At 38.3% G+C, this 22,975-nt stretch overlaps 3 protein-coding genes across 3 annotated transcripts in view; 2 read left to right on the forward strand and 1 right to left on the reverse strand.

The window, feature by feature from the left end:
* Nucleotides 1-1,850: 1,850 nt before the first annotated feature.
* LOC308397594 (G2/M phase-specific E3 ubiquitin-protein ligase-like) lies at nucleotides 1,851-7,816 on the forward strand (the record flags this gene model as incomplete). The annotated part of the gene is made up of 7 exons (XM_080883567.1): nucleotides 1,851-1,990; nucleotides 5,449-5,544; nucleotides 5,772-6,064; nucleotides 6,356-6,579; nucleotides 6,862-7,062; nucleotides 7,177-7,367; nucleotides 7,620-7,816. The coding sequence occupies 6 exons, from the start codon at nucleotides 1,851-1,853 to the stop codon at nucleotides 7,315-7,317; spliced, it is 1,095 nt and encodes a 364-aa protein (XP_080739693.1). The 3' UTR covers nucleotides 7,318-7,367; nucleotides 7,620-7,816.
* Nucleotides 7,817-8,136: 320 nt separating this feature from the next.
* LOC308396884 (uncharacterized protein) lies at nucleotides 8,137-10,588 on the reverse strand. Its single transcript, XM_080882518.1, has 3 exons — nucleotides 10,343-10,588; nucleotides 10,092-10,154; nucleotides 8,137-9,740 (listed from the first exon to the last, which is right to left on the reverse strand). Exons 1-3 carry the CDS (start codon nucleotides 10,442-10,444, stop codon nucleotides 8,628-8,630), a joined length of 1,278 nt encoding a protein of 425 aa, XP_080738644.1. The 5' UTR covers nucleotides 10,445-10,588; the 3' UTR covers nucleotides 8,137-8,627.
* A 10,104-nt stretch (nucleotides 10,589-20,692) lies between these two features.
* The window catches only part of slc16a10 (solute carrier family 16 member 10), a 29,216-nt gene continuing 26,933 nt past the window's right edge, over nucleotides 20,693-22,975 (forward strand). Inside the window, exon 1 of the mRNA XM_080883568.1 lies at nucleotides 20,693-21,349. Coding sequence (XP_080739694.1) covers nucleotides 20,973-21,349 — 377 coding nt within the window. The 5' untranslated portion in view covers nucleotides 20,693-20,972. The remainder of the gene's footprint in view (nucleotides 21,350-22,975) is intronic.

Genomic DNA, 22,975 nt, shown 5'->3' on the forward strand with positions numbered 1-22,975 from the left:
GCCTATCTTGGCCAGGTCTCCCTTGAAAAAGAGGTTTTTAATCTCAATGGGATCTTCCTGGTTATTAACCTGGTTAAATAAAGGTTAATAAATAAATAAATTAATTAATCTTAAAAACTTCTGTTTCAACTGCTGCTGTGTGCACAGTGTTTGCTCTACAGCTATCATTAAACGCTCAAAACGTTGCCATCGTTGTTCTCTTTCCAACAGTGTGTCTTCCAAAGCTCAGAGATCTAAACTTTTTAAACTGTGTGGATCCAAGTAGAGGGATAACCTTCTAGCTGACCCATTGAAATACATGGTATTTTCAGTCAGGAGTTTATCTCAACAGCAGAAAAGACCCCACTTTTTAGTGATTAAAATAATATGAATTTTTAATATTCATTCAGATGTTTTCTGACTCTGAATTTTCTTTAGTCATTAGTCAGCTTTTTCAAATATAGATTTTAAACATGTTCAGCTACTTTTCAACTCCTGTGTGAACATCAGCTTTCAACAGTTCTGCACTTTTGTTTTCAGGTGAAAAATTCTGTATTTTTCAGCTCATTCAACATTTTCAACTTAAGATTCAGCAAATATTTCATTTCAGCTAAAAACATTCAGCTATCAGCATTCACACAGCAGATTCTTCAGAAAATGCATTTTCTAGTTTTTATTATTATTTTATTTTATGTATTTATTTTTTTGACTAATTTGAGTCCCCCTCATTGAGGTGGTTTGCCTGTACAGTGGTCCCTCGCTATAACGCCGTTCACTTTTCGCAGCCTCGCTGTTTGGCGGATTTTTTTTTGTGCAATTTTGCATGCTTTTTTTTTTTTTTAAACAGAGCATTGTGTCCTGCGTCCTGATCAGCTGTAGATCAATCAATCTCCTCCGTGCTGTGTCTCCTGTACAGTACAGAATGCGTTCAGAATGCTTGTCAAATGTACATAAATCTTCGATCGCTAGCAGTGTGACTCTGAATTGCTGTACTGTATGTTTGCAAGTTTTCTCCCCAACAAACACTTTGTCGACGAAACGTTTTGCACCGTCAAAGGCACCTGCGGTAGCACCCAAAAGGCAGAGGAAGATGCTAAATATCACACAAAAAGTTGGACTTCTGCACATGCTAAAAGAAGGTAGAAGTTATCGTATTTTTCGGACTATAAGGCACACCGGATTATAAGGCGCATTAAGCAAAACAAAACATAAGTCAAACTTAACTCATTCTTCTTGCTTCCTTTACTTCTGCTCCATTCATTCATTAATGTTGAATTCTCTGGCAGCTGCTTATGGGGCGCCGTTTGTAAACTGAAACATGCCGAAATTAACAGCAACATTTTTCCACATTTAGCTCTAAATCTTACAAAAACATGTTTTTTCGAGTCATTTTTTTACAACATTTAGTAAAATATTTGTAACTTTTCATATTTAAAACAGGATTTTAAATGTTAAATCTAAATGTTAAATGTTAAATCTAAATGCTAAATGTTAAATGTAAATATTATATTTAAATGTTAAATGTAAATGTTATATATAAATCTAAATGTTAAATGTTAAATCTAAATGTTATATATAAATCTAAATGTTAAATGTTAAATCTAAATATTATATATAAATCTAAATGTTAAATGTTAAATCTAAATGTTATATATAAATCTAAATGTTAAATGTTAAATCTAAATGTTACGGGAAACTAAATATTTAGCTAATATGCAAATTTATTGTACGGGTCAACGGAAATACCAAAATAAAAGCTTCAAGAAAACCTCCCGCGCTAAAGTGTACCGGTCGCGGTCAGGTTCTGTGTTTGCGCTCCTCTTACGGTCACTTTTGACTGCCATGAGCTGCTTCGACTATTCCCTACCAGCATGTCCAGCGATTTAGCTGAAAACATTGGAAGAGCCGTTTTGTCGGCCATCCAACGATTCAGCGGTAATGCACCCTCGACCTCACAAACACACCTGGACCAAGTAGACCTGCCGTCTCCACTGGGATACCATACTGCTCGGTAGGCCTTCTTACACATATCATTTAATTCATTTATCATGAAATTTCCCCTTGTGGGACTAATAAAGGTATGTTATCTTATCTTAGCTGACTGGTTTTGATATACAGTCAGGTTCATAAGTAGTTGGATACAGACACATTTTCTAATGTTGCTTCTGTACATTACCAGAATGAATTAAAAATGAAACTACTCCAATGCAGTTGAAGTGCAGACTTTAAGTTTTAATTCAGTGGGTTGGACTAAATGAATGCATAAAAATGTGAGGGGGAAAAATTAATTTGTAAACACAATCCTATCATTTCAGAGGCTCTAAAGTAATTAGACAAATTAAATAACTGAAAATAAAATGATAATTTCTATTACTTTATTCAAAACCCTTTGTTGGCAATGACAGCCTTAAGTCTTGAAGTCATGGACACCACCAGATGCTGGCATTCCTCCTTACTAAGGCTCTGCCAGGCCTTTACTGCATTGGCTTTCAGTTGCTGTTTGTTTGTGGGCCTTTCTGTCCTAAATTTAGTCTTCAACAACTGAAATGTATGCTCAATTGGGTTAAAATCCAGTGACTGACTTGGCCATTCAAGAATATTCTATTTCTTTACTTTATTAAAGTCATGGGGTGCTTGGACTGTATGTTTTGGGTCATCTTCCATCTTTATTATTAAATGCTGCCCAATCAATGTGACTACTTTTAGCTGGACTTAAGCAGACAAGTATGTCTCTGAACACATTCAGCTGCTTCAGTCCTGTGTCACATATTCAGTAAACACTACCAGTGTCACTGGCAGCCATGCACGCCCAAACCGTCACACTGCCTCTGCCATGTTTTACAGATGATGTGGTATGCTTTGGATCATGAGTCGTTCCACCCTTCTCCATACTTTTTTCTTGCCATCATTCTGGTAGAGGTTGATCTTGGTTTTATCTGTCCAAAGAATGTTTTTCCAAAATTTAGCTGGCTTTTACTAGATGTTTTTTTTTTTTTTTTTTTTTTTTGTTAAGTCCATTCTAGCCTTTCTATTCTTGAGGCTTATGAGTGGCTTGCACCTTGCAGTGAACCCTCTGTATTAGGGCTGTTCGATATGACAATATGAAAACATCTATCATTTCATATTATACGCTATCATTTGTTCTGTGGTGTCGCAAAATAAATTTTACGTCAATATTTTTCATCGTTTTGATGGTCACTGTAGTGGCTGTATTAATTTCTTAATTTTCTTTTTTCTGTTATGTTCTCTTTGACCGCATGTTGTCTGTTCACAGTAAAATTTTCAAAATGCAAACACTACGTCTCAAATCAATTCCAGGCCTTTTATCTGCTTAATTGGTAATGACATCATCATTTTAATATGGATACCCTAAATTAAAGCTGAGTCTGCACATCATGTCCATGATATAATTTTGATTGGAATATGTTTCAGTAAACGGGCAACAAAATAAAACTTGTTAGGGTCCAAATACACACTGACCTAATTGCAGGCCTTTGCTACTCTAATTGAGTGCTCAAAGCACTTTTATACAACAGATCTCATTTACCCATTCACAGGCACAGATTAATACAAGCACTTTTTCTGTCCAACATTCGCACACAGTCATAGTCGGATAAACTCATTGGGAGCTCTAGATTAGAGCACCTGGGAACTGAATCACCAACTTGACCAACAATCATCAAATGCTAATCTACAAGATACAAAAGGTTCAGTTTTCTGTGTAATGGGTAGACAATAGTAAGATGGTCTGAGTCTACAGTTTGTTTGTTTGTTTTAATGAACAGATAACAGAAACCTTACGGATGTATTGTAATGCATAGGTGTCTATCTGTGTTTGAATTCATTTCAGGTTCCTCTTCCATCAGTTCCTCAAGCTCATGCTACGCGCTCACATTTTGTGAGAAAAAACAAGACCTGCAAACACTATACAAAAGATGTTGTGTGCTTGCCCTTGTCTTCAGCATCAACGTTTCTCATACCGAGAGGAGATTCACGAGCAAAACTAGCACAAGATGGCCTTATTGGGAAGATCTCCTTTACATCTGACTGGTCTGAAGCACAACTTAGAGAAGAAATAGCAGCAATCTTCAGAAGAACATTTGCACTGTCAACTGGCCAGACATTCCCTTTTGAGTATTTGAGTACAATTAGAGGATGTAAACGACTAATGAAACCAAATGTTTCTAGCAGTTTTCTTTGGGGTGGCCAAGAAGTTGGCTCGATTTGTTCCACCACCTGCCTCTATATAATGGCAGGGATACAAAAACCTGCACAGGTAAACATTTTATATTGCAGTGCAGAAATATTTGTCTAAAAAGTGAGTCTGTTCCCTTAACATAATTTTATTAATTGTATTAATTAATATTGCAGTTTCAGCAGGTGTAAACAGTTTTTAGTGCAGCCATGTGCCTCTGTGTTACCAGTGATTTGGTGCAACTGTATTTGATTTTATGTAGAACATGCTTTCTTTTCCCTCAGGAGGAACCAGAAGAGCTGTCTGACAGTGACTTTGAAAGTCCAGTCTGCCGGAGAAGACGAGGTATGTGATGTGAATGAAAACCTAGTGAGGTTCTAAGCTCGATGACCAGTTAGATTTTGTTACTGCAGTGCGTAATAATTCCTGGGGGGTTTGTTTGATGAGAGCATCGTTAATTTGTCCGATTGGGGCGATCGTGGCTCAAGAGTTGGGAGTTTGCCTTGTAATCGGAAGGTTGCCGGTTCGAGCCCCGGCTTGGACAGTCTCGGTCGTTGTGTCCTTGGGCAAGACACTTCACCTACCACCTACTGGTGTTGGCCAGAAGGGCCGATGGCGCGATATGGCAGCCTCACTTCTGTCAGTCTGCCCCAGGGCAGCTGTGGCTACAACTGTAGCCTCCACGTGTGTGTGAATGGGTGGATGACTGGGTGTGTAAAGCGCTTTGGGGTCCTTAGGGGGGACTAGTAAAAGCGCTATACAAATACAGGCCATTTACCATTTTAATGTTTACGAATTATCACAGGTGATTACAGCCAAGGAGGAATATGTGCCCAACTTTCACTTAAACTAATATAAGGATATATAAAGGCTGTTAACATTATGAAGCAAGTCATGCTGACCTTCTTTCCTTTGTTCAGTGCATCATGCGTTGTCTACAACACCAGGTGAAAGTGAGGCCAAGCATCAGGAAACAGAGAGCTGCATTCAAGAGAGTGAAAATGAAGGACAGGCAGAGGGACAGCAGATGTTTCCATATAATGTGGCAGAATTTGTGTAAGCTGTTGTCTAGGGGTTAAAGAAATCCTTCATTTTAGATGTTGTTTAGGATATTGTTTTGATGCAAGTTTCCAATTTGCATGTTTGGGGTTTTTTTGCTGAATGACTGCAACTTTAGGATTTACATTTAATTTTTTTTTTTTTTAATGATGTAGTGTGAGAAATTCTTCAAGGCTGACATGTTTTATGATTTCTAATATCTCTTATCTACTTAGCCCTATTTTTCTGGAGGAAGATGAAGCTCTTGAAGAGGCAATTCAGCGTAGCCTCCTAGAAGAGTCTGATAGACAGAGTGAAGTTCATATTTCAAGGTAAGATTTGAAAGTAACCTTTGATAATTGAATATTTTATTTGCATCTTTACTTGCATCATTTTTTTGCAGTTACACAATTACAAAGGTAATTGCTCATTTCTGACTAATTTAATATGGACTATCACAACATAATTATATGTTGTAACTCTGTGCACTTGAGTCAAATGTACAGCAAATTTCCATTTTTCCCCAAGATCTGTTTGTCATTGTCCCTTTTTTATATAGGTCTTTTAAGAAGCTCAGCAAAGAAGAAATTGAAGGTCTTCTTAGAGCTCATAGTGAGAAAGTCATTACACCAGGAACAAGACAACTCCATATCAGTCGAGCCAATGTGTGGTCGACTGCTTTGCGTCAGTTCAAGAGACCCAAGTTTGCAGAAAGCTGTGAGATGCTTTATGTCACATTTGCAAGCGATGAACATGATACAGAGGAAGATGCTGCTGACCTTGGGGGGCCAAGGCGGGAGTTTTTCCGTTTACTGGTGAAGGCCATCTTTCAGGACAGTGGTGCTTTTGAAGGTAATAGGATTTCACAGTCAAACTAACTAACTTACTTACTTACTCAAGGCCTAAAGGCTTGTTGACGACACTCGTTTTTATAATGTTACAAACGCAACAACCACCTGATCTGAACATTGTTTGACAGAACATTAACAAGTTAATAAATGACTACAGATAATAAATCTGTTATGTTCTGTGTGTCTGAAACAGTAAAAAAAAAAAAAAAAAGTAATACATTTTTGTCTGTCAATCTCAAGATATCAGTTTGGGGTCTGTACAGAATATACTTTTTTGTGTGTTATTTTTCAGCTACACCAAATGGATGCACACTGAAATTTAACATCCTACACTTGCAAAATGGAGTATATCGAACCATTGGCAGGATGTTGTCCACGATAATAGTGCAAGGTGGAGAAGCACCTGCCTTTCTCTCTCCACATGTAGTAGACTACATTGTGTCAGGAGACATTCTTCAAGTACACCTAACACCGGATGATATAGGTGACCCTGAGTTAAGAGAGAATCTGAAAAAGGTGAATTGCAATATTATAACAAGAATATTGTAATATTTCCTATATTCACAAGTCTTCTGGTCTTCTTTTATAATATATAATAAATACACTTTTGGTTATTAGAGGCAATTCCATGTATTATATTTTCAATTTGTTTCCTTTTTGTTAAAAAAAAATATTGGTGAAATACAGCCAAATAAACCAAAACAAAAACGTTTCGAGTCCAATTAAAATGAACCATCTGCAGTATTTGTGTACACTGGTAAAAAACAAACATTTAAAGTGTTTTTCTTAAATATTTAGGTTGTAAATGCAACAACTCAACATGATTTGGAGGAAGCAGTCAGCTGCTGCGACTCATGGCGATATCAAGTTGAAGGTCTTCCACTCACAATCACCATGGCCAATAAAGATCTGTTTGTGAAAAATGCAGCTCTATACCTTGCAGTTCTGCAACGGCAAAGCTGTTTCGATCAACTAACTGATGGCTTGTCCTACTATGGAGTGAGAGTTATATTTTTTCTGTATCAATTGGTCATTATTTTATAATCATTTAGAGTGAGCTACTTTTTATATTTAAAACTGGAATTTAACCATTATTTAAACTTTTCTGTCTAGATTTTATCACTCCTGAGAGAGAACCCCAGTTTGCGTGTTCTGCTTGACCTATCGGGGGGAGGACAAAGATCTGACAGCCAGTTTAATTGCTGGGGTTCTCAGGCCAAGCTATTCTGTCCTTGGGAGCAACAGAAGAGTTAGAGAGGAGCTGATGGTGGTCAAATTTCGGGAATTTCTCCAGTGTGTCGAAAGTAAGCAGAAATTCACATAATGTAGTCTGGCCATGAAACAATTCGGGACACTAAAGTAAAACTTTGTCTTTTTATGTCACATGCGCGCACACAAAACAGGAATAAAGATGTATGATAGCTTACAACTGACAAGCAAGGCAAAGACAGAACCTCTGTATTTTTTATAAAAACATTAGCCATCATTTAGTTGTTAGCTCAAGCTTTAACTATTTTAGTGTCCCCAGGTTAACGGTGGTTTTTCTTTGTTTTTAGATGAAGAGCTGAGAGACTCACTTGGAGAAAGGACTCTTACCAAGGATGAAGAGGCATTTGTGAAGGCTTTGAGGCCTGGTCACATCTTGGCTTTTGCCACCGGGAGCAGCAAGGTTCCAGCCATAGGTTTTCAACCAGCTCCTAAAATAACATTCATTCACGATGAAAGCAAACATCTCCCGATTGCACACACATGTGCAAATGACCTTCAGCTTTTTGTGAATGAAACAACAATGGCTGATGATGATGCTTTTCATTACTGCTTCTTAGTAGCACTCATGAATGGAGCTTTATTCAGCACCATCTAAACATGTTCCAAAAAAAGTGAAATTAAAATGGTGGGTTTGTTAACTCTAATCCTGTTCATTAATTGTAGTTTCAAGTAACTTTGCTTCATACAAGATAGTTGAAATAAATTCTGACTGCATTTAATGTTGAAATGTAATAATTTTCAAAGCTTCAATAGATTTATAAAAATGCTAACTCTGTATTTTCAACGACAAATCAATAAAGTCACTGGTGTAATACAATTTTATTAAGCTTTTCTTTTTTAAACAAGGACACTTCAAAACAGTTTATGCACAGAGTATACTAAACATGCTTTGTAGAACAAGCCAGGATTACTTAGACATCTAACAGCAACATTTATTAAGACTATTGCAACTTTACAATGATTAAAACAATACTGTAGATAATCTTGTGAATTGATTTAAAGACTGACTGTTCCGTGTTGATAATTTTCACTGTTATACTGTATTACAGTGTGAATTTGATCTTTACTTCAATCTGAATAACTGGTTTTACCCATAAACTAAAAGTGGTTGTAGCCTTCTGAATAGCCTATGAGTCACTGTCAGTCATTAACTCTGAGTCCTTATGTGGCAGGAGGCATCACTGCTAGAGGGGAGGGGCTTCTGCAGTAGTACAAAAACTGCATTTGCTGTACAGCATTTAAGAATATTAAGTGTCATCACTCTTTAGAACATCGCTGGTATCCTGTGGTTGAGGTCACACATTTACAAGTTTGTTAAAAATATACTGCTGTGTTCGTTGAAACAATGTTTTACCATTATTGTTGTCTTCTTCAAAAGGGTGAATGCTTGTATATAGCTCTTGTAAATCGCTGTCATTTAATGGGACAAACCTACTTTCAGAGTTTGACAAGGAGGGTATGGAGACCTCTGCTGTAGAAAGTTCTGGGTTGTGACGATGAGACACATGAGTTCCGCAGGCAAAAAGCTGGATGGGAGTTCTATTACCTTCAGTGGAAACAGAGTGATTGTTATATCCAGCTTTGAATTCCTTCAAAGTGCGGTTGATTCGTGGTAGAAACACATAATGAAGGCAAAATAGGTCTGTTGCATTTTCTAAGTCTAGGATACCAAGTGATTCCAATTCATAAAATATAGGTGCATAAATGCGGCTACAGTTGTTGTTTAAGTCTCGGTTGAAACGCTCAATCCTCTGGTTGTGCACAGAACTTCCCATTAAGACAGAGCTTTCACCCCTGCTTGCTCGCATGTCCTCCCAAACCTGAGCATTCTCTCCTCCGTGATCAGTCCTGATATGCAGGGGTCTGCCAAATTGTCCAACAGCTGCAGTAAAGAGGGCTTTCACAGTCTCAGCTCGATTATTGCTGGAGCACCGAAGAAACATCAACATCCTGCTGTATCCATCTATTGCACCATGAACAACAAACTTCCAACGAATCAGTTTGTGATTTCCATCTATGTGCCATATGAAATTTGGATGAGGCACAGAATATACTCGCCGAGCAACTGCAGTTCTTCTCCTGGATAGAACACCAGCCGAGTCCACCCTCCGCAGTGACTTTCTTACGCGCCATCTTTGAACCACTATGTTTTTGGAACGCAGATGACCCATCAGCATCACTTCTCCAACATTTGGATGTTCAGTTTTTATCTGGGACACTATCTGATCTAACTCATGGTCACTGATTACATTGAATTTTGACTCTGAGATATTATAGTCTTGCAGTAACTTATACAGAGTGGGCCTGGAGATGGAAAGGATAGATGCAGCTTCAGTAAAAGATGTTTTCAGGGAAAGAACATTTTCCAATTCCTCTTTGGAAATCTGAAGCCTTCCTTGGTAACCATCCTAGAACACGGCACAGAAAATCTCAATGAGCACAATTCTATAACAAAAGATGGGTAATTTGAGGCAATTGTACTGTGACAGATTAGCTAGAGTAATATTTTATCAATAGTTTTAAAATATGAAAGTGAGCAATCAAAAGACACTTCACAGCAAAAACAGTAATAAAATATGACGTAAAACTTGTGAATGTTGTTGGTGGTGATGTGACACTGCTAGTGATGGACCCCTAAGAAGATGAAATGTATGTAGAATCAGAATCATTACTTTGACAGGATTTAATTTAAGGTGACATATTACACCAAAGAAAAAACAAAAATTAGTCAGCTAAATGATATGTGTAAGAAGGCCTACCGAGCAGTATGGTATCCCAGTGGAGACGGCAGGTCTACTTGGTCCAGGTGCATTGCTGGATTCCTAAGGACACATTCACATCAAGAACGACTGTTACCTACCTACCAAATAAATAAATAGAGTTGTATGATGTTCGATCTCTGTCTGCTGCCTACCAAATGAAATAATTGAGGACTAGCTAAGTAATTTAGCTTTGCTAGTTTTGCTAACACTGCTATCAACCCGTCCAAAATGCTATACAATAAACTTACCAAGTGCTGCGGCGTTTGTGAGGTCGAGGGTGCATTACCGCTGAATCGTTGGATGGCCGACAAAACGGCTCTTCCAATGTTTTCAGCTAAATCGCTGGACATGCTGGTAGGGAATAGTCGAAGCAGCTCATGGCAGTCAAAAGTGACCGTAAGAGGAGCGCAAACACAGAACCTGACCGCGACCGGCACACTTTAGCGCGGGAGGTTTTCTTGAAGCTTTTATTTTGGTATTTCCGTTGACCCGTACAATAAATTTGCATATTAGCTAAATATTTAGTTTCACGTAACATTTAGATTTAACATTTAACATTTAGATTTATATATAACATTTAGATTTAACATTTAACATTTAGATTTATATATAACATTTAGATTTAACATTTAACATTTAGATTTATATATAACATTTAGATTTAACATTTAACATTTAGATTTATATATAACATTTAGATTTAACATTTAACATTTAGATTTATATATAATATTTACATTTAACATTTAACATTTAACATTTAACATTTACATTTAAATATAATATTTACATTTAACATTTAACATTTACATTTAAATATAATATTTACATTTAACATTTAGCATTTAGATTTAACATTTAAAATCCTGTTTTAAATATGAAAAGTTACAAATATTATACTAAATGTTGTAAAAAAAAATGACTCGAAAAAACATGTTTTTGTAAGATTTAGAGCTAAATGTGGAAAAATGTTGCTGTTAATTTCGGCATGTTTCAGTTTACAAACGGCGCCCCATAGCTGCTTTATTCCCATGTTCTGGACCTGAAAACAGGGTTTTGATTTTTGGTTTCGTTCTATAATACTGGACTTACTTTTCTACGAAGGTTTGAACTTTAAGAGTGTTTAAACAAGAAAGAAAAGTGTGAAAATGTTCATGCCTGTCTGAGAAAAGAGTATAAAGTGTATAGTGAGGGGTTTTACAGCCTTAAAACATCTATTATAATTGTAAAAAATAAAGCTGGCTTCTTCACAGATTTCACCTATCGCAGGTTATTTTTAGGATGTAACTCCTGCGATAAACGAGGGACCACTGTATTTCCAAAAATAGAGCTGGTAAGTTTTTATTTATTTATTTATTTTAGTAGACCAGCTCAGAAGATTGCATTGGCTTGGTTCCTGCAAGAAAAAAGCCACTGGGGATTTTCCATCGTCTTTGGGATTCATACAGACAACAAAATGATTTTATGTCCCTTACATATTTTCACAAATTGCATAAAGGAAACTACAAGAAATACAAAGCTAAGATAATGCTACAAACAAGCTACATATAATCTATGACTTTAATGTCACCAACACAAAGCTCTGGTGTTCAGCTAGAACAGATTTCATTTTCCCAATAACATCTGTACATGCACAGATGGACGTATATGGTTGTGGAAACAGCTCTGTTTACACAGACTGGCTGAATTTTCCACCAGGTTTCGTGTAGCTTTGCTGACAGAAGTTTCTGACTTTCTGACAAAGTACACCAAAGTCCGCTGATTCACCCAGTACAAGAATCATGCTTCTAATCCACCTAGTTTTTGAGTTACACAACGTTTTGTAACTCCAAAAAACGCCGTTTTTCGCCTCTCACCGCGATCTCATTCTGACTGCTCATCACCCTGTTTTCCAGGCGTTCGCTCTCTTTCCCAGTGGTGCAGTTGGTAATGACACGGGTCTGCAATCCAAAGGTCGTGGGTTCGATTCCACCTTGTTCAGCTTTTTTTTTTTTTCACTACAAATTAGTACACTATCACAGACCAGTAATTCATATTGATCATTTATTACAATTCTGAAAACTTTTATGATTTTACCATCTTTTCTAATATGGACCTCACATTCTTGTTAACACTCCATGGCACAAATACTGTTCCCTTTAGGCTCTGTGTATGTGTTTGTGTATCAATATTTCTCCCATTTTAAAGTATTACTCCTCCATAATTGTATTCCTGCTAAATCAAAGTACTTTTACTACAATTTATTATTTCTGCTCAATCATAGTATTTCTGCTAAATCATAGTATTTTTGCCAAATCATGGTTTTTGTGCCAAATCATAACATTTGTGTTATGTTATAGTATTACTACTAAGTGAAGGAATTTCTGTCATGTTACAGTATATGTGCTGATTACAGTATTTCTGCTAAATCATAGTATTTCTACTATATTATATTTTTCTTTCTAAATATAGCATTTCTGCTATATAATTGTATTTCTGCTATGTTATAATATTTGTGCTAAACCAGAGTATTTGTGCTAAAACATAGTATTAATTTAAAATTACAATATTCATAGTTCATCACAGTGTCTCTGGTAAATCACAGTATTTCTGCTATGTTGTACTATTTTTCTAAATCATAGTGTTTCTGTAATGTTTAAGTATTTTTGGCTAAATATATTCTTTCTGTTATCTTATACTATTTCTCCTAAATTCTTGTATTTCTGAGAAGTTATCATGTTTCTGGTAAGTTACAATATTTCTGCTAAGTTCTGCTATGCTATTGCATAGAGACACCATTAAAACTTTAAAACGAAGCCAAGACATTGAACTATTCAGCTTGTATTTATCTATTTATCATTTTATTTTAATGAAGTTTACTTTAAGTGTTCAGATTTGTACTCATTTTTATTTGACTACATTAAAGTAATCAAATAAAGACAGTTTTGATAGAGCTCCTGATGTCAGATGGTAGGTTGGGCTTGCCAGAGGTCGTGCGTTTTCTCAAGTCTATTTTCTGTGAGACAGGTTCTAAAGGATCTTCTCGATGGCACAGCGGATGTTGGTCAGAAACACTTCATTTCCCTTCTTGTTGAAGTGAATTCCGTCCTGTCCGAATAGGGTTTCGTCATAATATCTCAGGGAGGGATGTTCAATGATGAAGCCTCCAAAGGAATGAACTGCCTTTCTCATGATTGAGTTTACAGTTTTTTCGCCCATGTCCATCATGTACTTTGGATTTCTGTACCTCCACACTTGGCGTTCGTTGATGCAGGAATATAGGATTGTCATGGAGGGGATCCTTGCATGCAGTTCAGTCAAGTCTTTAGTCATTGCAGAGGAAAGTTCCTGGGCGGATACGAGTCCCAAGTCGTTCCCGCCTGCATGAATGACCAAAATATCAGGTGGACTCTTTCTGGACATCAACTCTGCATCAAAACGAAGAAGGACGCCGTCCCAGCGCATCCCTGTTTTTCCAAACCAATGAACATTGGCATCAAGTCCAAAGTTTTCTCCAAACACGTGGCGTGCTGCCCATTCTCCTCGCTTTATGTAACTTGAGCCGATGATCCATATGTTAGGTACCCTCTTCTGTGTCTTGCTCATTTCAGTGTGACTGCGGGGTCTCTCTTTAGAGAAACGCCGTTGCTTCTTTGCTGTGGAGAAGCTTCTTTTGTCATCAAGTCGATCCTCAACTTCAGATCGCTTTCTTTTTGATGCAAGTTTGTTGCTAGTTAAAGCAGATTGATCAACCAATGATAGTTTCATCACACTGGGTGGACTTTGCACTCCAGTGGAGAAACTGCTCCGTACTTGGTTTGTAGACACTGGCTGTTGGGTTGGATCATCTTTTAGGCTCAAAGCCTTCATCATTCTAATGATGGTCTTCATCCAAGATGAAGAGTATTTCTTTGATAACCCAAGCATGATATCACAGCAATGACTTCAGGGACTTTTAAATACCTTTTGTCAAGACGTGTGAGATTTGCAACTATAAGCTCCGAGTTGAAAAACTGTTTCTGTTTATTTGAAGCAGCAGAAGAGAGCCACATGTTTGTGTGTGTGTGTGTGTGTGTGTGTGTGTGTGTGTGTGTGTGTGTGTGTGTGTGTGTGTGTGTGTGTGTGTGTGTGGACCCCACTTTTCAGTGATTAATATAATATGAATTTTTAATATTCATTCAGATGTTTTCTGACTCTGAATTTTCTTTAGTCATTAGTCAGCTTTTTCGAATGTACATTTTAAACATGTTCAGCTACTTTTCAACTTCTTCTGTGTGAATGTCAGCTTTCAACAGTTCTGCACTTTTGTTTTCAGGTGAAAAATTCTGTATATTTCAGCTCATTCAACATTTTTAACTTAAAATTCAGCAAATATTTCATTTCAGCTCAAAACATTCAGCTATCAGCATTCACACAGCAGTTTCTTCAGAAAATGCATTTTCTAGTTTAGTTTTGGTTTTTGCAAGTCTATTGTTTATGGAGTTTTTTCTACTCTTGCAATAAAAGCAGCCTCTTTGAGTTTACTCTTCCGTCTGAGTGTGCTGCATTTTGGGTCTTACATCCTGCATGCCTTGACAATAGCAAACACGAAGCTACAGTAACATGCGATTAAAACACACAAGTGTGTCTCAGTACAATTCTTCTTTTGTTCCGCCACTTTAATGTCTTCTTACAAACGCTTTGGTTGCGTTTTGTGAGATTTCATTTTTGTTTTTTCTACTTCCTTTGTGTTTTATGTGCCTTTGCAGCATGTTTTATGTGCTTTTCTTAAGTAATAGACTATGTGCACGTTAGCATATGCTACTTCCGGTGCGGAAACTCCTGTGGGGAGCTTTGTTTCCGGTGTCCTATTCGCGCCTTGTTTACGGTCCAAAAAAAGTTAAGCAAATGAATGAATCAAGCGGCGATTTACATTTCTATAGATGTCTTGGGCATTTACCCAATATATCTGTAAATGATGTTCATCGACTTGTCGATATTTCCCCCCGCGCCTCAGAGCAAAAGAGAAAAGGGATTCAAATGTTATATTTCTCAGTATCTGTAAACAGCGGTCCCTTGTTTATCGTGGGTGTTATGTTCTAAAAACAACCAGCGATAGGTGAAATCAAGTAGCCAATTTTATTTTTTGATGGTGCAAAACGTTTCGTCGACATACAGTACTGCACTTCAGAGTCACACTGCTAGCATCAATGCAGCGATTCTGTACTGTACAGGAGAGACGTCACGGAGGAGATCGTCTGCAGCGATCAGGACGCAGGACACAATGTGATGTAAAAAAAAAGCATGCAAACTTGCACTAAAAAATACACGAAACAGCGCGGTGAAAGGTGAACCGCGTTATAGCGAGGGACCACTGTAATTTTGAAGGTAAGTCACAACATATCCTTCGTAAATACTAATGTATAGAATAGAGATGGACCGATCCAATATTACGTATCGGTCCGATAGTGATGTAAATTACTGGACTGGATATCGGAGAGAAATAAAAAATGTAATCGATCCGTTAAATATCAAAAAAGCACCTCACAAAACTTGCGACATGGCATAACTCTGCTCATAACTGTAGCACCTTGCAGCAGTATGCCTCACGTGATAGAGCGGCTGTGTGTATTTGTAGCCTCACTACCAATCCGGCATTTCATCTCTGAGGAAGTGATCCCAGAGAGAAGTAAAGCAAGTGTGTAAGTTCATCTCTGAATGTTTGTAAAGCATTGCCGTGTTAAGCTTAACAACCAATATATGGAGCGACTGCCTCTTCTCTCTCCCTCCCTCTCCTGTTGCTACTTCAATCATGAAACTGCTTAATGATCAGCTGATCGGCTTTTCTGTCGCCTGTCCGTCTCTTGTTTGTTTTTGGCCCACTTTGCACCAGAAAGAGGAAACCAGCGGCTGAACAACAGCAGCACATTTAAGCTTGATAAGCTGCTGTTAGAATTTATTTAATATTACTTTCTACACCAGGATCCTTTTCTAAGCAGCTGACGCTGGTAACTGTGCAGGGGCGGATCTAGCAAAGTTTAGCCAGGGGGGCCGATAGGGCATTAACAGGGAAAAGGGGGCACAAAGACATGCTTTTCTTTCTTATTCTCATTTAAAATGTCTAGCTTTTAATAAATAATTATCCGTATCTTACACCCAAAGTTTTAATCTGATGTAAAATGTATAGAAATCCATTACTGTATACAGTGTTGGGGAGTAACGGAATACATGTACCGCCGTTACGTATTTAAAATACAAAATATGAGTAACTGAATTCCGTTACAGTTACCGTTTAAAAAGGTGGTATTTAGAATACAGTTACTTTGTTGAAATAAATGGATTACACGGCGGTATTTTCCTGTTTCATATTGTGGCGGGTCAGGACTGTTTGGATTTTGTTTGATAGCTATGTTCTGTTGTTCCAGGCGGCAGCGTTACGGTTGCCATGGTGACGCACTCTCTCTGCAACTGTGTGTTTCCTGGGTGAGAGAGAGTGCCTTTTTGCTGTTGTTGTTGTTGTTGTTGTGCTAAGCTAATAGGCAGAATGCTACAGGCATAGCCCTAAAGAATGTAGCCTCATTGGCAGTGTAGTCCGTGCTGCAGGGAGAATGGACCGCCATACAACAACAAAGTAAAGCTATTTTTCGGCTACGAGCCCGACACGGAACCCGACGTATTAGCCAGAGGTCCCTTTACTACGGTTCGGAGCCGCGGACCTTCAGTAATAGTAATAAATCACACAGCAATAGTACATTCATGCAGTTGTAAAAAGCATGATAATATATTAAATAATCCAAAGTATTCAGAATACGTTACTCTCATTGATTGATTGATTGATTGGTAATTTATTTCAACATGTGAACAATATACAAGTACATTTAGAAAAGAAAATAAGAGAGAAAAAAAATACTATACAAATTACATACAAAAAAACGTTGTGATTAATTTACATGTTGAAAGGGAGTGGGAAGAAGTATACACTTATTTAATCCCACCCCTTTGCCATAAATTATCAGTTAATATTTAGTCAGCTTCCTTACTGCTTCATTGAGTAACGTAACGCAATATGTTACAAAATACATTTTGAGGCATGTATTCTGTAATCTGTAGTGGAATACATTTTAAAAGTAACCTTCCCAACACTGACTGTATATAGTAACTATTAAGTCTAATATATCCTAGTAAGCTATAGTACTTTTTCCTTTGGGAAGGTATGATCTGTGCAGTCTGCAATTCTGTTGAAAATATTTAATCTATTTAATCATTCTTGAAAAATAATTTATTTCTGGGCATTTTTTTTCCACACTGCATCAAATCAAAGTTGATTACGTCAATTAAGCATCATGAGGTGGAGGGTGGTTCCTTATTTTTTTATTTTTTGCTGGGAGTTTTAGAACCCTATTAGTTAGGTTGCTTACTCTTTAAAATACCAGAATAGGGAGGATGGAGCAGTTTTAAGTTTATTAGATTGATCAGTATTGCTGAACTATGAAATATTTTGGGTGCAGTGTATTTTTTGCATACAGGTATAACAGAATAGCTTTAGTGTTTGTTTTTTTTAACTTAAGTATGAACTTACACAAAAAGCAGCAAGATAAAAACAAAACAGTTTTATTGATTAAAAAACACACTATATCGGATTCATATCGGTATCGGCAGATATCCAAATTTATGATATCGGTATCGGATATAAAAAAGTGGTATCGTGCCATCTCTAGTATAGAAACCCTTACCAGCAAACACTCATTTTTTGTGTGGCTTTTTTTCACGGTTTGTTAACATGCTGTGTAGGTGTGTACTTGACTAGCTGATATCGACATGACGGGGGAAACATCTGGTTTGACTATTCTTCACCTGTAGTTTGAATTTTTGCCTGTTTAAATCATAAGACCAGTCACTATACAGAGATGTGCTTCTGAATGTGGATGATGTGTCTTCTGATTTTGTAATGCAGTTCTGCTTGTGTTGAGTGATGTAAACAACTGATCGATCTAAACTCTTTAAACGTCAAAATTGATCATTAGATTTTTTTGTGACACAACAGTGGTGAGTGTTCCCACCTTCTGCTCTTTGTAACTTAACGCGATCTTTATGTTTTCGAGTTTTGGACATGATTTTGGAGTATATCTTCGCAGTAGCGATTGACCACAAAGTAAAGCTACTGGAAATGTACAACCCTACATCCGGTCTCAAACCAGGAAGTTAGCATTTTCTCGTGCACAGGGTCTATTAAAGGGGTGGGTTTTTATAATCGATTTATCGATTAAAATCGATTCTGGCTTGGATAACGTAAAATCGATTCATTAAAATCCTGAATCGATTTTTTAATATAAATTTATTTTGCCCGAAATGCCAGAATCTCTGGTGAAATCTCACAAAATTTCAACAACCACCAAACAGCTAAGACAGTAAATGAGAGCAGGAACACAGATTCTGCACAAAGACTTAAACACACAGCGCAACCAGCGGATCAGAATCAGTTAGATGTCGCCCTTCTCACGGTCGGGGCTGAAAGCCGACAGCTCGCTGATCCTGATGTGTTGGCGGGTCCGTGCTTTGTGTTCACGCCCTTTCTAAAGCTGTTAGTTTGATCTCTCTCCAAACAATATTGACCGAACCAGCAGCAAAATAAGATCCAAACTACGCTTCACATAAACATCGTCATGTATTCACTTTTCACTTTTACTGTTTTGCTTCCACCACGATACACAGCTCTCTCTCTCTCTCTCTCTGTACTTCATTATTCGCTTGCTTGTTACGCACAAGTCTACCATTGTTTACAGGCTGTCGGCCGAGGTTTTTTTTTCCCCGTTTTATATACTTCCGAAAAGAAAACCTAATTTCTGCCGTTCAATACTGAACAAATTTAAACTTTTTAAAATTATGCAAAATGCAAAACGCTTAGCCGTGTCTCTAATAAAACCGTTGTAACTTCAGAGGTGATGTTCATTTGTTGATTGATGGTTTTCTTTCGTTTTTGATGTACTGCAGAATATTTTTATAAAATCCCAGGCCAGGAAAATCACCTTCATGTTTTTCTGTTTTATCTTCTGCTACTTTGACACAAAGGCATCTGCTGTGATGCTCACACCTTTGATAAAGTCTTGCATGTGTCAGCTTCCTTTTTATAGATACAAAAATATGTGAATGTACTGATCTGAATTATAATATTTCTGACTGTCAAAATTTCCCAGATTCAAATCGAATCGAATCAAATCAAATTAAATTGAATCGTGGATCGAATCGATTTGGGACCTTGTGAATCGGAATTGAATCAATTCTAGAAATCAGTGACGATTAGATTAGATTAGATAGATTAGATTAGATGAAACTTTATTAATCCCTCGGGTGGGTTCCTCCAGGAAATTCAGTTTCCAGTAGCAAAGCACCGAAAGAAGTTGCATGTTACAGATACATTAAGGGGAATGAGAGTAAGGATATAAGCATAAATACACTATATATACACATATACACATATATAGATACAGAATATACAATATGGATAAATAGGATTGCTCATTTGAGTGAGTATATTGTACAGTGATTATTGCACAGTCAAATATAAGAAAGAGACAAAAAACAAAAAACAAATATTGCAAATATTGCACCGTGTAGAAAAGTCCCTACAACTCAGTTGTTCCCGCCCTCCCTTGTCCCCCTGTTTCTCCTCCCTCTCCCCTCCAGTGAGGAGTTAAACAGTCTGATGGCGTGTGGGACAAAGGAGTTTTTAAGTCTGTTGGTTTTTGACTTTGGGAGAAGCAGCCTGTCGCTGAATAGGCTCCTCTGATTGTTTACGACCGTGTGCAGAGGATGCCCGGCATTGTTCATAATGTCCATCAGTTTCTTTAAGGTCCTCTTCTCTGCCACTGTCACCAGAGTGTCCAGCTTCATGCCGACCACAGAGCCAGCCTTCCTGATTAGTTTTTCCAGTCTGGATGAGTCCCTCTTTGCTGTGCTGCTCCCCCAGCACACCACGCCATAGAAAAGGACTCCTGCGACCACTGACTGGTAAAACATTCTCAGGAGCTTCCTGCAGATGCTAAAAGACCTCAGCCTCCTGAGGAAGTACAGTCGGCTTTGGCCTTTTTTATACAGGTTCTGTGTGTTGCATGTCCAGTCCAGTTTGTTGTCCACCCACAGCCGAGGTACTTGTATGTGTTGACCACCTCCACCTCCTCTCCCTCTATCTGAACTGGCAGTGGAGCTGGTCTGGACCTCCCGAAATCCACAACCAGTTCCTTGGTCTTTGAAGTGTTGAGTTACCCAGCCCTAGTCTATTAGGTAGGAATAAAAGCATACATTAAAAGTCAAAAGAGAGGACGGAACATTGTCTTTGCGTGCGTTTTTTTTTTTTACAACACATCCACTGATTAAATGCTGGCCCCTGGTGGTTAAATTCTTGTTTAAAGTTTGCAGAGGGTAATAAAAAGTAGGGTAAACAAGGGTAAACAAAAAGTACCTTTAAACTCTCACCGTTCCACTTACTAGCCTCAAATGTTTGCTGTGCTAGTTCTCTATACTGTATTTGTATAAGGTCAAATGGTCAAATATTCTTCCATATGCTTACATTGTTCTCTGCTGGACACCCCCCCACACGCACACACACTCTCTTAGACTTGTGCCACCCCACTGAAGATATCCTGGAAACGCCTCAGCAGCTGCAGTGTAAGGATACCCGCAGCCCCGCCCCTCTGCGTTGTCTATTTATAAAAGTGCAACGGCAGATGTTTGACAGTTGCACATGCTGCAGTACCAGCATTACTGAAGCTACAGCCCCCGTCAATGGATAAAACTTTACCGTGCCCCCAAATCTCTGTCATATCCTGTGTCTGAATTTATTGACCTTCCCCTGCCAGCCTACGCGCAATACCTCCATACTTCAAAATCCGCAGTGCCTTTTTGACACATTATTTTAAAAAAATGACAGAAGGGAACAATATGCCAGAAAACGATGCAGCCGCCGAGACACCAGCCGGCAGCGAACCCGCAAAGGAGAAGCGTCCAGTAGAGGAGCAGGATGGGGAGAAGGAGAAGACGGAGAATAAGGAGAACGGGGACAGCAAAGTGGATATTCCAGAGAAAAGCGAGGGTCCGGGAGCCAAGGAGGAGGTTGAGTTTGTGCACCCCGAGGGCGGCTGGGGATGGATGGTCATGCTGGCTTCCATGTGGTGCAACGGCTCGGTGTTTGGGATCCAGAACGCCTTCGGTGTAATGTATATCTACCTCCTGCAGGAATTTGGTAGCCCGGACGATAAAGACCTCCAATTCAGAACATGTGAGTATAGGCTAACCTGGCTGTATGAGTAAAAGTACCACATTAGTAAAGAATTATATATATGTTTAAATGTCATTTTTATGTCATGAGTGTGTATTATTATAGAAGAAAGGCGTGATGTAACCCCGCAGGATGAGTAACGGTCTTAAAGTAAGTGATGTCTTGCTCATGGGACAGTTTTAGTAATGGCGGGGAATTGAACCGACAACTTTCAAACCACCAACGAAGGTCTTCTCGAGAACAATTTCTTCGTAAAGACATAATAATTCTATAGCATCATATGTTTAACATTTAGCCCACTATAAAAACGTTAGCTAAGTTCAGCTAGCAAGTAATGTGTCGTTTCCTGGTGTGAGAGAAGGAAACGCATGCAGACAAAAGACAGTGCGGTTATATAGCACGGTTGTGGGATAACGTTGCGAGCCTGGCGTCAAAGTTGTGACCTGGCACTCAGTGTGGTGATAATTCAAAAAAAAAAAAAAAAAACTGGGTTAAGTGTTTGTTATGGTTTGTGTCTAATCCCGAGGAGTCCTGGAAAGCTCTCAGCGTGCTCTCGGTGTGAAAGTACGGCAGAGAGTCGCTTTAAACCGCGAATGAAATACAGCTTGATACAGCTTGCTCCCAGCGGGGGACGGAGTATAGTTAATTATTTGAAAAGTCACTGAAGGGGAAACACAAATCAAAGTAGTAATTTCTTATACCATAGCGTGTACAAATACTCTTTTTTTTCTCACACGAATTCTCTTCTTGTCGTTCAGTCTAGTCAGCAGTCGGCATTATCGTACGAATTATGTAAAGCCTTACATGTTTTTCTGCATTAAACTAAAAGAACACCTTAAAAACATTGAATATTACACATAGCGGTGTGCCACACAGTCATGGCATAATCACATAGAGAATTTTTTTTGCGGTTTGTGTGTGTGTGTGTGTGTGAGAGAGAGAGAGAGACAGACAGAGGGACGGCTTACCACATGAATAATGGCCCTGTGCTGATTGTAACCACCTGTTGTTGGTATTGCTGTTTGGCAAATGAGCATGTAAGAGTAGTACTGCATGGGGGACCCATGTTTGTTGGTAGTCTGGGGCCTAGCTGTTCACCGACTCAATAGCTTCTTCTGCTGATCTCTGTGATTATTGCATTGGATTTTGTGTTGGTTGCAGCCAAGGTGGTTTGTACTATGGCTCTAACCCATTGCTTGCTTGGTGTGTTTTTTTTCTTTTTTTTAAATGATCTGAAACATTTAATTAGATTTTTCATATGCACCAGTCATAGCACCATTACAGGGTTTGTGCCAGAAAAATTGTAAACCGCCAGGGCTTTTTTTTAGTCCAGTGCAGTGTTCTGGGCCCCAGCCCAACATGGGGATGCTATTTTGACTTATATCACCCACCTAAAGGTGGTTGCACAGCAAGCATGGCAACAGCACTCCGCAGTGGTAGCATCTTCCCCCAGTAGGACAGTTGGTAATGAGCACAAAGATTTGCCTTCAAACTCCACAGATCCCATTGCAATTAAGCATCCTTGGGATGTGCTCCAACAAGCCTGATCCACAGAAGCCAAAATTATGCTCGCAGTGTGTGTTGATTCCCGATGCCACCATAGGACATCCTTAAATTTCCTGTGTCTATACCTAGACCTATTTACTCT

The sequence above is a fragment of the Rhamphochromis sp. 'chilingali' genome (assembly GCF_963969265.1).
Source record: "Rhamphochromis sp. 'chilingali' genome assembly, chromosome: 5".
Classification (NCBI taxonomy): Eukaryota; Metazoa; Chordata; class Actinopteri; order Cichliformes; family Cichlidae; genus Rhamphochromis; species Rhamphochromis sp. 'chilingali'.